Source organism: Sebastes fasciatus, chromosome 9 (genome assembly GCF_043250625.1).
Source record: "Sebastes fasciatus isolate fSebFas1 chromosome 9, fSebFas1.pri, whole genome shotgun sequence".
NCBI lineage: Eukaryota > Metazoa > Chordata > Actinopteri > Perciformes > Sebastidae > Sebastes > Sebastes fasciatus.
The window spans coordinates 4,543,342-4,557,427 of record NC_133803.1 but is presented as its reverse complement, the minus strand read 5'-3'; the positions used below and the strand labels follow the sequence as shown (position 1 = coordinate 4,557,427).

The 14,086-nt window shown below is 41.0% G+C and overlaps 2 protein-coding genes across 6 annotated transcripts in view; one reads left to right on the top strand and one right to left on the bottom strand.

The window, feature by feature from the left end:
* Nucleotides 1-11,461, top strand: part of akt3a (v-akt murine thymoma viral oncogene homolog 3a) — a 91,331-nt gene extending 79,870 nt beyond the window's left edge. For all 5 annotated transcript variants that reach the window (XM_074645603.1, XM_074645601.1, XM_074645602.1 and 2 more), the window contains 4 exons: nt 3,519-3,733; nt 3,954-4,041; nt 5,220-5,322; nt 6,185-11,461. In XM_074645603.1, the coding sequence (XP_074501704.1) occupies nt 3,519-3,733; nt 3,954-4,041; nt 5,220-5,322; nt 6,185-6,270 (492 nt within the window). In that variant the 3' untranslated portion in view covers nt 6,271-11,461. The remainder of the gene's footprint in view (nt 1-3,518; nt 3,734-3,953; nt 4,042-5,219; nt 5,323-6,184) is intronic.
* sdccag8 (SHH signaling and ciliogenesis regulator sdccag8) overlaps nt 10,993-14,086 on the bottom strand; it is a 73,941-nt gene continuing 70,847 nt past the window's right edge. Inside the window, exons 17-18 of the mRNA XM_074645586.1 lie at nt 12,234-12,360; nt 10,993-11,945 (exon numbers count right to left, since the gene is read on the bottom strand). Coding sequence (XP_074501687.1) covers nt 11,919-11,945; nt 12,234-12,360 — 154 coding nt within the window. The 3' untranslated portion in view covers nt 10,993-11,918. The remainder of the gene's footprint in view (nt 11,946-12,233; nt 12,361-14,086) is intronic.

Here is a 14,086-nt window from a genome sequence, read left to right as displayed (position 1 = left end):
ATATTCCATCTGCTGTGTGTGTGTGTGTGTGTGTGTGTGTGTGTGTGTGTGTGTGTGTGTGTGTGCATGTGTGTATGTCTGACAGTCTCCCAGCAGTCTAAGCCAGTGTTATCCCTCCAGCCGTACCAATCAATAGTATATCTGGAGCTGGCGGCGTGCTTCGTTCCCTCAGCTCTTCTCTGCAGCTGCCAACAGGGTGACCAGCGTCATTCACACACAAACACACACACACACACACACACACACACATAAAATAGCACTCATAACTCTTTTATTCACTTCCACGCACATGTTGACTTGCGCACGCTGAAGCAGCCGCCTGCATCATTAGTAGTTTAGTGTGGAGTGTGTGAGCTCAGTCAGTTAATGACCAGCTTTCTGTAGCATTGAGCTGCTGTGGGAACTAACAGGCAGCTTTTTGGTGTTTTTTTCTCTCACCTAGTCTCATTGCACAATGACATTTTACATAATTTACAGTACAACAGAACCTCATCTGCACCTACGTCTGACACTTATTAGGAGTAACTGCTGAGTAAAATGTTGAGAGGAATAAGACTGTAAATTGCAGCGAGTCTCTCACAGAGTTCTGGGCTTTAACATGCAGGATTCCTGATGTGCAATATCAACATCACATATTTACCACTCACTCGGATAAGAAGTGTTTTTGCTCCTGAGTGAGAAGTGCGCATAAAGCAGTTTTTAATCACCTGTTTGCTGATGATATCACTTTGATTGTATGAAATAGTTTTCTTGGATGTAGCATCATACAGATTCATTTAGAAGTATCATACTCATGGAGTCTCACCACCATAAAACTGAGCTGAATATTTAATAAACTCACACCACCTTCTTCTTACCTTTTGACTAGGGGCTGTCAATCGATTAGAATATTTAATCGTGATTAATCGCATTATTGTCCATAGTTAATTGCGATCAATCGCAAATTAATGGGACATTTTTTATCCGTTCAAAATGAACCTTAAAAGGTCAAGTACCGCACCGCTGGGACCTTTTTTGTTTTCTTATCCGTTTTCTTTTTTTCTTTGGTTTTCTTTTGATTTCTTGCAACAATAGAATAATCTTTAATTCCTGGCTCTCTACCAACCAAAAGTAAGGTATGAAGTATGAGGTAAAATATAATGCCACAGCATCTACTACTACTGACAACCCTAGGAGGAGGAATAACAATAATAATTGTTCCTTTTTATTTAGGATTAAAAAAAAGCATCAAATTAAAAGAATCAATTCACAGTACTGTCACTGACTATTATAGTATATACTGTATGTTGTATATTATGATAGTTCCATGCATTATGTACAGGTTAGGGCTGTCAATCGATTAAAATATTTAATCACAAATTAATCGCACATTTATTTATCTGTTCAAAATGCACCTTAAAAGGAGATTTGTCAAGTATTTAATACTCATATCAACATGGGAGTGGACAAATATGCTGCTTTATGCAAATGTGTGTATATATTTATTATTGGAAATCAATTAATAACACAAAACAATGACAGATATTGATCCAGAAACCCTCACAGGTACTGCATTTAGCATAAAACAATATGCTCAAATCATAACATGTCAAACTGCAGCCCAACAGGCAACAACAGCTGTCAGTGTGTCAGTGTGCTGACTTGACTATGACTTGCCCCAAACTGTATGTGATTATCATAAAGTGGGCATGTCTGTAAAGGGGAGACTCATGGGTACCCATAGAACCCATTTTCATCGCCAAAATGTAGCACAAGTTTGGAGCGTTATTTAGCCTCCTCCGTAACAAGTTAGTATGACATGGTTGATACCAACGGATTCCTGAGGTTTTCTAGTTTAATATGATGCCAGTATCTTCACTCTAGCTTTCAAACTGAGCCCACTACAACCTTAAAAATCACAAGTTGTGTTAATGCGGTAAGGATATTAGTGGCGTTAAAACAAATTTGCGACTTGCATACACAATTTGCGTTATTATCGCATTAACTTGACAGCCTTACTTTTGACACAGCTATTGAAATGTTCATGTGCCTGAAATGTGAGGTTCAAAGCTTCCAGTCGTACAGCATGTCAGTGTGCAGCACAAGTTATTTAAAATACTCGGTTAAATTTCAGTATGCTGCTGCTTAGTTTGTAGGTTCTGTATTTTCACAGTCAGTCTGCAGTTTGGATAAACACGTCTAATCAATCTAAGCTATTTATGCTATTCCTGACACCTGTACTATATGCATCTGCCACCCATCTCGCTGCTGCTAATGGCACATATTAGTTCAGTGTACGGTATATTTTTAAATCTTCTGATATTCTGACATTTGCTGTATAGTTTCATCGTGTAATTTATAATAGTTGTCAAAAAACATGTTTTTGTGTGTGGGTACGTTTTGTGCTTTCATGTGTTTGTATATCTGTTAGCGTCCACCCAGCCTGGTCCATTATTAACAGTGAGTGAGATGTTATTATTATTGGCGAGATGTACAACATATGCTGTTCTGGCTGCTCTCCAGCCCTGTCTGTCTGTCAGTCTCACACACACACACACACACACACACACACACACACACACACACACACACACACACACACACACACTCATACACACTTATCATGTTAATAAGCTTATTATGTTAATGAGGGCCTCGACAGTACCTGAAAATACCTCTCTCTTCCTGCGTCTGCCTCCTTTTTTTCCTTCTTCTCCTCTTCCTCGCTCTTCCAGAGGTGAGCGAACGGGCACATGAGAGGATGAAAGAGAAGGAACGAGCGAAGGGAAGACGTGATTAGAGGACGGGATAGATGGCAGGATGAGACGGAATGGAGAGGACGGCGCAAGGAGAGCAGGCAGGGAATAAGAGCAGGAAGGCAGCCCAGACACAACACTTTGATACAGGAGTTACTTCTTTCACACAACCTCTCTTCCCCAACACGTACACACTCAGCTCACACAACACAGCAGCTCACACAGAACAGTACCTTTGCTAGCCAGCTCGGAGGTCGGACTGGCCCTGACCCATGTTGCGGGCTGTTCCTGCCTTTTCCATCCAGGGACGTTCCCTCTCTGTCCCTGCCAGGAGAAGGAGCTGTGTGCCAGGGAGAGCTGGCAGGGACCACGGGGGGGGCATCTGGTGGGCCACGCCAGCACACTGACTCTCTTACTGTAACAGGGGCCTCTGAAGACCTGCCATCCCATGATGTTTGCCTCTGTATGTGTGTGTCTGTGTGCTGAAAGAGAGCCGTGTACACCGCAGCCCTTGTTATCTGCGCGGCCACTTCTGTTCTCCTCGGACAACTTTTACTGTTTCTTTTTATTCGTCCCTCGAGCAAGATGGCATATTGACTCTCCTTTGCTGTCTCTCCTCGCTCATCTGCCTCTTCATCGAGTACCTTGGGCAGTCTGTATTGTCCAATAAAATAACTGCAGAAATGCAGAAAAAAAAAAAGCAGATGTCCAATAAAACAAATGGTCCCGTTTAAAAAAGAAAAAGCAAACATCGTGTATCCGTCTCTCTCGTCTCTCTGTCAGGTCCTGGAGGACAACGACTACGGTCGGGCGGTGGACTGGTGGGGTTTGGGCGTGGTGACGTACGAGATGATGTGCGGCCGACTGCCGTTCTACAACCAGGACCACGAGAAGCTGTTTGAGCTCATCCTCATGGAGGACATCAAGTTCCCGCGCACTCTGTCGTCCGACGCCAAGTCCCTGCTGTCGGGCCTGCTCATCAAAGACCCCAACAAACGGTTAGCGTGTGGTTTAGTGTAAATGTGTGTGAAAAATGTAGAGATGCGAACAGATGTACCAGGAGTATATCAGGAGTTTTATTCAAGTTATTTTGCTAAAGAAGGTATTAAATATCTCCATCCCTTCTGATGACTTTTATAAGTTTGATTACTTTCTGTTGTTGGGTCCAATCAGATGTCTGGGTTTGTTTTATTCTAACGTTCCTCTCCTGTCCTCTAGGCTCGGTGGAGGACCAGATGACGCTAAAGAAATAATGAGACACAGCTTCTTCTCTGGCGTTGACTGGCAGGATGTATATGATAAAAAGGTACGGAGCAACATGACGGTAGAACTGTAAGTTTGCAGCTTGCACTTTGCTAAACACAGCCGTATAAAGCACAGAGCATCACGGAGACGTGTGACCTTGTATCCTGGAGGTCTACCATGTGTTTACTCGTATAACACCAGCGAGTAAGAATCAGGTCCTGTGTGGCAAACACCTATAATAACATGTCTCCTGTTCTTCACACTCCTCTCCCGCTGTCCTCTCTCCTTCCTCCTCTCCTTTCCTTTCCTCATCTCCTTTCCTTTCCTTTCCTTGTTGTAAAGCAACACAACAGTTCAAATATGAATGCAACACATATTCACACAAACAAACATCACATTTTTATGCCTCCGTGCCTACGACGTTATGTTTTGGGGTTGTCTGTCCGTCCGTCCGTCCGTCATCTGGCACAAACATCCACTGGACTCAATGATGAGCTGAGAAGAATGCGGTGGTTAAAGGTCAAAGGTCACTGTAACCCACAAAACACGTTTTTGGCCATAACTCAAGAATTCATATGCTAATCATGACAATTTTACACAAATGTCTTTATGACTTTATTTCACATACTATACTACGACTATTTTTCGACATATTATACTATGACTTTTCTCAACCTACTATACCATGACTTTTTTCCACGTACTATGCTATGACTTTTTTATGAATTTTTTCGACATACTATACTATGACTTGTTTTGTGATATTCTATACTATACTCTCTTTTTTTGACATACTAAACTATAATTTTTTTTCCAGCAAATTATACTATGAATTTTGATGACTTTTTTTAACATAACATACTGACTTTTTTTGTACACACTATACTATGATTTTTTTCTTCGACATACTATACTATGATTTTTTTTACATGCTTTAATATAACTATTTTTTTGACATATTTTACTATGACTTTTTATGACATACTTCGTTGACTTTTTATGACATACTATACTATGATGTTTTATGACATACTATACTTTGACTTTTATGACATACTATAATATGACTTTTCATAATCAACTATACTATGATGTTTTTATGACACACTAGCGTGCCCCAATTGCAGGAAGTTCTGTGACATCCAGAGTTTGGTGAAGCAGCTGGTCTGAAGAGTTTGAAAGTGTTATTGTTCAATCTAATCTTTCCTCTTCGTGTCATCCTCTACGTCTCTACCCCAGATGGTCCCTCCCTTCAAGCCTCAGGTGACGTCGGAGACGGACACCAGATACTTCGACGAGGAGTTCACGGCCCAGACCATCACAATCACTCCACCAGAGAAATGTGAGTGTTTTCTGTCGCTCTCTCTTCCTCACACATGTACATACACACATATGATTCAAACTCAACCAAATCTCACACTCATTTGTTTTGCATCGAGTTACAAAAGAAGCAAATGCTCTGGTTTGGAGCGTGTGTGTGTTTAACAAAATAGCCCACATCCCACCAAACACTGTACAGTATGTGCTTTATACTGTATGTGTTTTGCATGTTAAATACACTTTCTCCAGAGGATCATGAACGATGTTAATAAAACAGTTGGAATAAATGACTTGTCTAGCTGTGCAGTCAGTAGATTGCATTCATCAAGCACCTGATTGTGATCAAATTTAGCTTTTTTTTTACTCACTTTGATTACTTCAATAATTGCAGTTGCAAACAAAGTATCAGCGCTTCCGCCATTTCTTCAGGTGAGACATTCAGCTTGAATTAACTGGCGTAAAACAAACACTCAAAGTGCTGTTGTCTGTTTATTCAAATGTCTCTGCAATAGTCCTCGGGCCACACGCCGCAGCGCTTCACAGGCTTTTTGAAACGAAGATACCGGTTTCAAAATGTTCGGCACTGAATTATGCATTAGTGGAACCGATGTGTTTCTCTGCAGCTAATGTGAGGTTCCACTCGTTTTGTAGGTCGCACATCAGTTAGTTAGCAGGAGATTGGCACATCAAAGACACACTTGTTAATTGAATCTTGTTCTGTTTAAATCTACACAACAACTTCCCCGAACACAATGCTTTGTAAGGTGTGATTATATTTATGAGATGATCAAATCAATTTCCCGTTTGATTTAATGTATTGATATTAAGTGAAAGATGTAATTAATCACGTCATTAATCACCTCTGAATCCTCGTGTTTCTTTAGTCGACGAGGACGGGATGGACTGTCTGGACAACGAGAGACGACCGCACTTCCCACAGTTCTCCTACTCCGCCAGCGGCCGGGAATGAAGCGTCCACCACGGTGACATCATCACAGCTGGTCTCTGAGGACATCAGTGTGGGACAAAAAAAGACCCACAGCTTTGGACCGACCCAGAAAAGACTTGAAGGATTTTGCCCCTTTTTCTCCTCTCCTCTTCCTCCTCCTCTCTTTTTCACCTCTGCAGTCTGCTTCTCTATTTGTTTCCTTTTTATTATCATTATTATTTTTGTGGATTCCTTTTTAGAGAGAACTTCCAGGAGGCAAAATTTACTTTCTAATCCTGCACTGCAGCCCTAGGTGATCCGAACTGTGATGTGATCAGTTACTATGTAATGTCCCTTTAATGACAGGAGCATCACCGGTGGCCTGCTGTGCTTTGACATGTGTCGGTCCTGCCAAACTCTCAAAACAAAAAAACAACTTCTGATCGAGTTAGATGAAAAACAGCTGATGCATTTTTCAGGAGTTCGTTTTTGTGGCTTCTCATCCGTATGATGGAGATATAGCATTTTGAGTCATTCAAACCTAAACTGCCGTTACCGGTTGTATCTCAGGCTTTTGCAAAACAGACTCTCAGACTCAGAGAGACACTCGGGGTCTGATTTCAAATCCTTGCCTAAATGATTCTGGGGTTGATTGAGGCTGCCTGGCATTGAGGGAGCAGTTTGTCGCCTGTGAGCAGAATCCTCCGCAGCTCACTTTGTCGAGCGGGATTTGACTCAGGTTTTGCTCAGTGCAATCCATTATTGTCGTTGCTGCTATTTCAACTACTACTACAGGTACTACTACTACTCCTCCTACTACTACTATACTGCTACTACTACTAAAAACCCGGTGCTACACTACTAGCTTAATGCTGCAGATCATCATACAGGCGCCAGCAACTCATCACCCACCTGTATTTAACGTCTATGCTCGTACAGCTGCAGAATGGGCGTCGCTATTACTCCTAACGTGCTGCTGTCACACATTGACTCTGTAGATTAAGACGACGAGAGGACGACGTGTTTGTGTGTGTGTGTGAGTGTGTGTGCAAGGTACTATTAAGGGTTTGTGTTGAAGAACGCACCTCAAAGCACAGCAGTCCAGGAGGATGAAGCTCCCGAACCATGAGCTTTACTACGTTACCCACAATGCAGTGCAAGGTGGTTGATATATCCATCACTGAGGAGGTGAAATTGAGAGTTTTCAATGTCCTCCCCTCCCTCCCCCCTCTGTCCCTACGAGTTTAAGTCTCTTCTGTCCCAAAAGGGAAATGAGAAGTGAAGCGGTGCTTTGTGTCGATGATGAAGCTTTACTGTGACATGTTGTCGTCACGGGAACCATACGGCTGTACCTCTCTGTCTCTGTGCAGGAAAGGGAAAACTGCTGCAGGAACAGAGTGAAAAGAGAAGTCCAGGATGGGCATTGTTGATGAGAGAAGAGAGAAAGAGAGAAAGAGAGAGAGAGAGAGAGAGAAAGAGAGAGAGAGAGAAAGAGAGAGAGAGAAAAAGAGAGAGAGAGAGAGAAAGAGAGAGAGAGAGAGAGAGAGAGAGTACAGGTGAAAAGCTCCAAGAATGATGAAATATTTATAATGTGATATTTATGACGTATTGATGACTGAGGGAACAGCTGATTTCCTGTGAGAGATTCTTATGGTCTGTGAGGAGGTACACATCAACAGTTATGGGTTTACACCAATCACAGCAAATGGCTATAATATATATATATATGTTCTATTTATTGTTCTACTCATCGGTTTTTATATTTAACTTTTTCTATTGTTATTACATTATTCTAGAGAAAAAAAACTATTTCTTAGGGCTGAGAGAAGAAAAAAAGAAAAAGAAAAAGGCACCTCAAGAAACAAATATGGCTGAAGAATGTAGGAGGGAAAGCGGATAGCCTTCCTGCTCCATCGTTTATTTTAATGATGTTTTTGTGTTGTTTTGTGACCAAAATGTGACGGCGGAGAGGTGACGGGACGCGGTCCAGACAGACGCTCGTGTACCGCGAGCTTAAAGATATGTATTTATTTAATCACCTTTCCTTCTAGGGCTGCACAATTATGAAAAAAAAATCTAATGAGATTATTTTGCAGTTGCGATATGATTTGATATTAAAGGGAATGCTACTTTTTTTTTTTTTTTACATTATTCTCATTTTCATTGAAAAACATATTAAAATGATTATGGTGTGATTTTTGCGTGGATCTGTACCAAACAAAGATGTTTTCTTGAAGTCTGTAGAATATGATGTGTAGGCCTGAACATCTCTGCAGCACCGCAATATTTAATTTAAAATGTATTTTGACGCACATTTGGCCTTTAACAAATATTGCGAGTTTTAACAAATACCTATTGAGATTTTGAAAAAATTTCGATTAATTGTGCAGCCCTATTTCCTTCTTCAACTTTACCCAAATCATCCCCACAGGTGTTTACTATGAAGGCTCATCTCACTGACACAAATGTTCCCCAAATGTACTGTGACCACAGGTGTGTGTCGGTGAAGGCAGAGACAGAGAGTTCAGAGAGTTCAGAGAGTTCAGAGAGAAAGACGAAGTGGAAGTTGAGCAAAAAAAAAACAAGTGCAGCCCAGAAGTGTGAATGTAAAGCGGTAAGGATGTAAAAGATTCAATACCATAAACAGTAAGTGCTGCTTTTTTACCGTCAGTGTGTCGAGACAGAGCCGAGGAGGACGAGGAATACTAGTGTTTGGATATGAAATGTGAGTTTGTGAGGTCAGTCGGTTCTTTGGATTGTAGGTGAGAAAGAGTTAGCGTTTATTTCAAGAGTGGGGATGATCCCATTTTCAACACTCCTCTGTCTTTAACGTGCACGGTCACCTCTCCGGTCTGGACTTTGTTTGTTTGTGTCGTCATGTCTTCCAGTCTGACCAACAAGATTTTAAATCCCCTCAATTTCTGTCTTCAAAACGCCAGTAAGCCTTATGGGTTTAACTCCGAACACATCCAGCACTTCAGAAAAAAAACAACACATCATCAGATGTGAGGAAATATATTTTTAAACATTTGAAATTTCAACCAAACATGTGATCATGTGGATATCTGGATGTGGCAGATTTAAAGAGAGCACAAGGGGATGTGCTCTCGTTAGGCGTAGAAAGAAAATTGTATTCCAATATTTATTATTTGAATGTTTTTATTCTCATCGTTGATGGATAACTTGAATTTCTTTTCTATTTAATTTATTTGGTGTCATTTTGTTTTTGGAGTTTAGCAGTAAAGGGGGTGTAGTCGTGTTTCACTCTGCAGTTTAAGTCTCCAGAGATTTTGTTCTAAAAATAATTTTGTTTCTTTATAAATATCTCTTAAACGACACATTACCTGTTTTTTCCCGCTGCTCTTGAGTCTATGTGCTTTACACATGCACATCCATTAAATCGCTATTAGCTGGCAAAGGCGCTTTATGGCAGAAAGTAGAAAAGGACGGCGCTGGCCTGCATGCTGTAGTCCTCTGTCCGCACGAACCAGTCCTGAGTCAAAAGTGGCACTCAGAACTCTTATGAAAAATACTTCTCTGTGATCGATTGAGCCTGCCTGGCACAGCCGAAGCAGCCGAATAGTTCAAAAATGAGTACAGCTCCCACCCAGCTGGCAACCGTCGACAGGCTCAAGCAAAACGCTCCCGAGTATTTGGAAGGATTTCAGCTTTGATTTGACCCAGGTCTGCGAGCGACTGAGGAGTTCTAGCTGTATGTGCACGCTTACCGCCAAAATCATTAGAAACCAGAGTTCATGAAATACCGCTTTGTAGCTTCGGCCACAGCACTTTCACATCCATCACTTTTTATATGATTCAGAGGAATCTGATTCAACCCTGCTTTAAAGGAAGATTTTTAGCTTTTTTATGTTTTTAAGAAAATGAGGATTTTTAAAGCACATCTCCCCTCCGCATACAACCGATATAGCTTTGTTGCTCTGATGTCGAAAGTTGGCAAGACCCGGAGTGATTGTGTCCCACGTGCCAGAGACGAGTCAGTGCTGCCGCTGCAGAATCACGCTCAGTGGAAATGTTCAGTAACTTGGTCAGTCTTCACGAACTAAAATGTTTGGGAAAAATCCACTGATGTCACCGACTCCTTCTGTTTTTGAAAAGTTTTCCCTCCGTTGAGCCTCCAACTCTCCTTGTTCAACCTTCCACATATTCAAGTTCATTTACTGGCAGCTGCCAGATGCTGATTCGAAGGTCAGAGATCATTACAATACAAATGTTTTCCTTCAGCTACCGTAAGTGGAGACGATGGAGCTTAGTAATCCTCTTCATCAATGTGGGTTTTCCCTTAAAGACTATGAATCAGTTGTGGTCACGTCAGTGAGGTCTTTAACTGGATGCTTTAAGCCTCCTCACAGCTTCACTGGTGCCCTCGACTGGTGTGAATCGACAGTATGTGAGATATCTGACGCTGCACTGACAGTGTTCACTCTTAAAGCTGCTGCTGTTTGTACTGTACATCTATCACACAACAGATCTGACTCCAATAGTATTTGAATAATATGTAAAATCCTTTCAAAGACCTCAGCTGCTCTGTATTGATCTCGCCCGTTGTTAATGAACCGACGGCGTCGGCCAAAAAAAATCACAAACCGCACTCAGCCCTGCGTTTAATGCAGATAATAAGTAAACGGCTCCAGTGTTTGGAAGGATTTCTGAAAGTATTTGACCTCGTGTCTGCGACAGAATTCCTCCCCCTCTCTTCTTCCTCTGGTACTAGACTACTATCATCATGACTATTAACATGAACAAGCATGAGATGCATTTATTTATAAAACAGCAAACGTGTACAAATATTACAACATGTAATTAATTTCATGTCCATGTCCATCTACTGTAGCTTTTACAGCTGTGTGAGACATTTGTGGACAGCTGCCAGCTGTTCTCAGAGCGGGCCACATTTCCCCCTGAAGCACCGTAATACTGAAGTCAGCGCTGCTCTCTGACACGTCGGCGGAGCAGAGCTGACGTCGACTCTCAGACGGTGTCGGGAAAACTTAACAGATCGATCAAAACAGCCTTTTTGTGTCCCTCATGCTGTCAGGATGCAGTGCTGCTGGCCGCTGAGGCCGCGAGGATGTGAAAACAACAAATTACCATCAACATGAAGCTGTTTTTTTTACACTGTACATCCTTAGTATTTTTACACAATGTATATGATAGGGATGCACATTATTTTCCTTCTTACAGACAGCTTCAATAAAGCACTATGTCAATCTGCTGTGACGGCGTCCACTTCTTACTTGCTTTGTGGCTAAAAATACTATAATCTGCTGAACTTCAGCTCAGTTCAAATGTTCAAAATGAAACAAGAAATCTTATTCAGCGTTGAGTGTTAACTTTTCCCCCCCAAAAATGTAAAAAAAAAATCTAGAAAAGTTGATTTAAATAACTGTGTTCCAAAAGCTCATATTAGTGCGTGAGTGATTTTGTCAATTAAATCTATATATAAAAAAGTGTTACCTCTCACTATATAATATACAGTAACAGTCTATAGCCAAATGTCAAATATAAAATGAAACCTGATTTTCAGTTGTGATAACACATTCAGTGTATACAGTGTACCTCAATACAAAAAGGATGAAACACACTTGTCTCCACAACACAGACACTTTGATATGTTCTTGTCAACAGGAGATTTCTGACTTCAGATCCAGATCCAAACAAGCAGGACAGACTCATGTGGACAGAGTATTGACTCGTCTCTAGAAAGACACAAACACACAAACACAACTCAATGAGACACACACATGATCTCTCTGATAATGACTCAGAACAGAATATAGACCACATGGTTTTGAGAAGCAGACAGAGTCATTAGTCACGGCGGGACAAACATCTTCTTACTGATTTTATTTTAGTAAAATGACAACTATAACGTGCACCTGGAGAGAAAAGACACCGCCACAAATTCATTTAGAAACAAAACAGTGAGTCACACTCTGCTGTGTGTGTGTGTGTGTGTGTGTGTGTGTGTGTGTGTGTGTGTGTACCTCCATGTGTAGGCTCTGCATCTCCTCAGTGAGTGCGTTTCTCTCCTGCATCAGCTGGTTCTGTTTGGCCAGCAGCTCATACACCTGCTGGGCGCTGCTCTGACAGTGACGGTCCAACTGCTGCAGCCTGCAACACACACACACACACACAATATTGACTGAAACTATGTGAGAGGAACGTACCCTCCTGGCTGATATAAAACCAAATGTTGTAAATATTGAAAGAGAGCTGGATCCACAGGGGGAGCTTTTTGAAATATCGCTGGACTTTGTTTTGATCAAGTAATCAACACTGTTTACATGAAAGTGACAGCGGTGTGCAGTTTATAATTAGAGTGCAGACAGGGAGGTGATTCAGGATCCCACGATAATCCATGAATCATTTTGTCTATATAAAGTCATAGTATAGTATGTTAGAAGAGTCATAGTGTAGTATGTCGGAAATAGTCAGTGTGTAGTATGTCGGAAAAAAGGCATAAAAAGTCATAATATAGTATGTCGGAAATAGTCATAGTATAGTAGGTTGAAAAACGTTTTGAATAGACTTGGCGAAAAAAGGCATACTTGATATGTTGAAAATAGTATAGCGTGTCGAAAAAAGTCATAAAAAGTCATAGTACAGTATGTCATTAAAAGTCATAGTATACTGTCATAAAGTCATAAAAAAAGTTGTAGTCTAGTATGTCATAACTAGAATTATTAATTATTAATTATTTGTGTAAAATAGTCGTAATTAGCAGATGAATTCTTGAGTGTTTTGTGTAAATTCTGGTTAAGTCGGACTCATCCAGCGGTGAAGAATAACTCTACCTGCAGTGATGCCTGTCGGTGCTAAACCAAACTGTGCTGTAAATATTCCTCCTGATAACTGGGATCTCTCTCCCAGCAGACAGAGTTGAGGAGATTCTGGTTAAGTACTTTTACAGCCATTCACCAAACTTTCCAATAACCTCTTTCCACAAAGGAAAAAAAAACAAATAATAATCCCACAATGAGTGGAAGAAGGTACAGTACCTGCCTCTACGTTATGTTATTCTGTATCGAGCCCATTTTATGAAATCTAACCGGTGTAAAATAGTACCTATGAATGATCTTATTATGTGTACATTTACGGACGTCCCTAATGGACCATCCTGTATTTGTTACTATGTCTTTCCATGCAATTACCTCAGTGTTACAATTTTGATCTTTTTTCCAAATCAGTCCAAAATGTTCATACTTCCCACGCCGAGCATCTGCAACCATATTGTAAAGGACCTGTCTAGGTAACCTGGCCTGGCTTGATGTCTCTGGCTCCGGTGCTTCCAAAACTTCCTCTATTCTTTTAGTTCAAAATGTTCATCAATCTGTTGAAATGACAGAAACGCCTCATCCTCATACACGTCTCCAATCTTATGCAGATTTCCCTCCAGCCAGGATTTCCACAAACAAAGTTTCTTACCTGTTTTAATAGATGAATTGTTCCAAATAGAGGAATACTCTTGTTTGTATTTGGGATATCCGGGTATCTTTTGGAACTTTAGGCCACACTTCTCTGGAGTGCTGCAAGATTATACTACTCCTCTTCCTCACCAATCAGACTTCCCACAGCATTCTGTGACGAGGTCTTGATTGGTTTGAATGGAGCTGTCATTTCCTTTTTCTATTTGTGTCCATCCAAGGTGTGAACCATAGCTGGCCCAATGTTTGGCTAGACTGTCATTTTAAATGCAATATTATAAAGTTCTACATTGGACAAGTCTCCTTTCCTTCTTGGACCATAAATCAATCACATCATCAGTGGTGGTAGAAGTACTCAGATCCTTTACTTAAGTAAAAGTACCAATACAACAATGCAAAAGTGAGCATGGCTC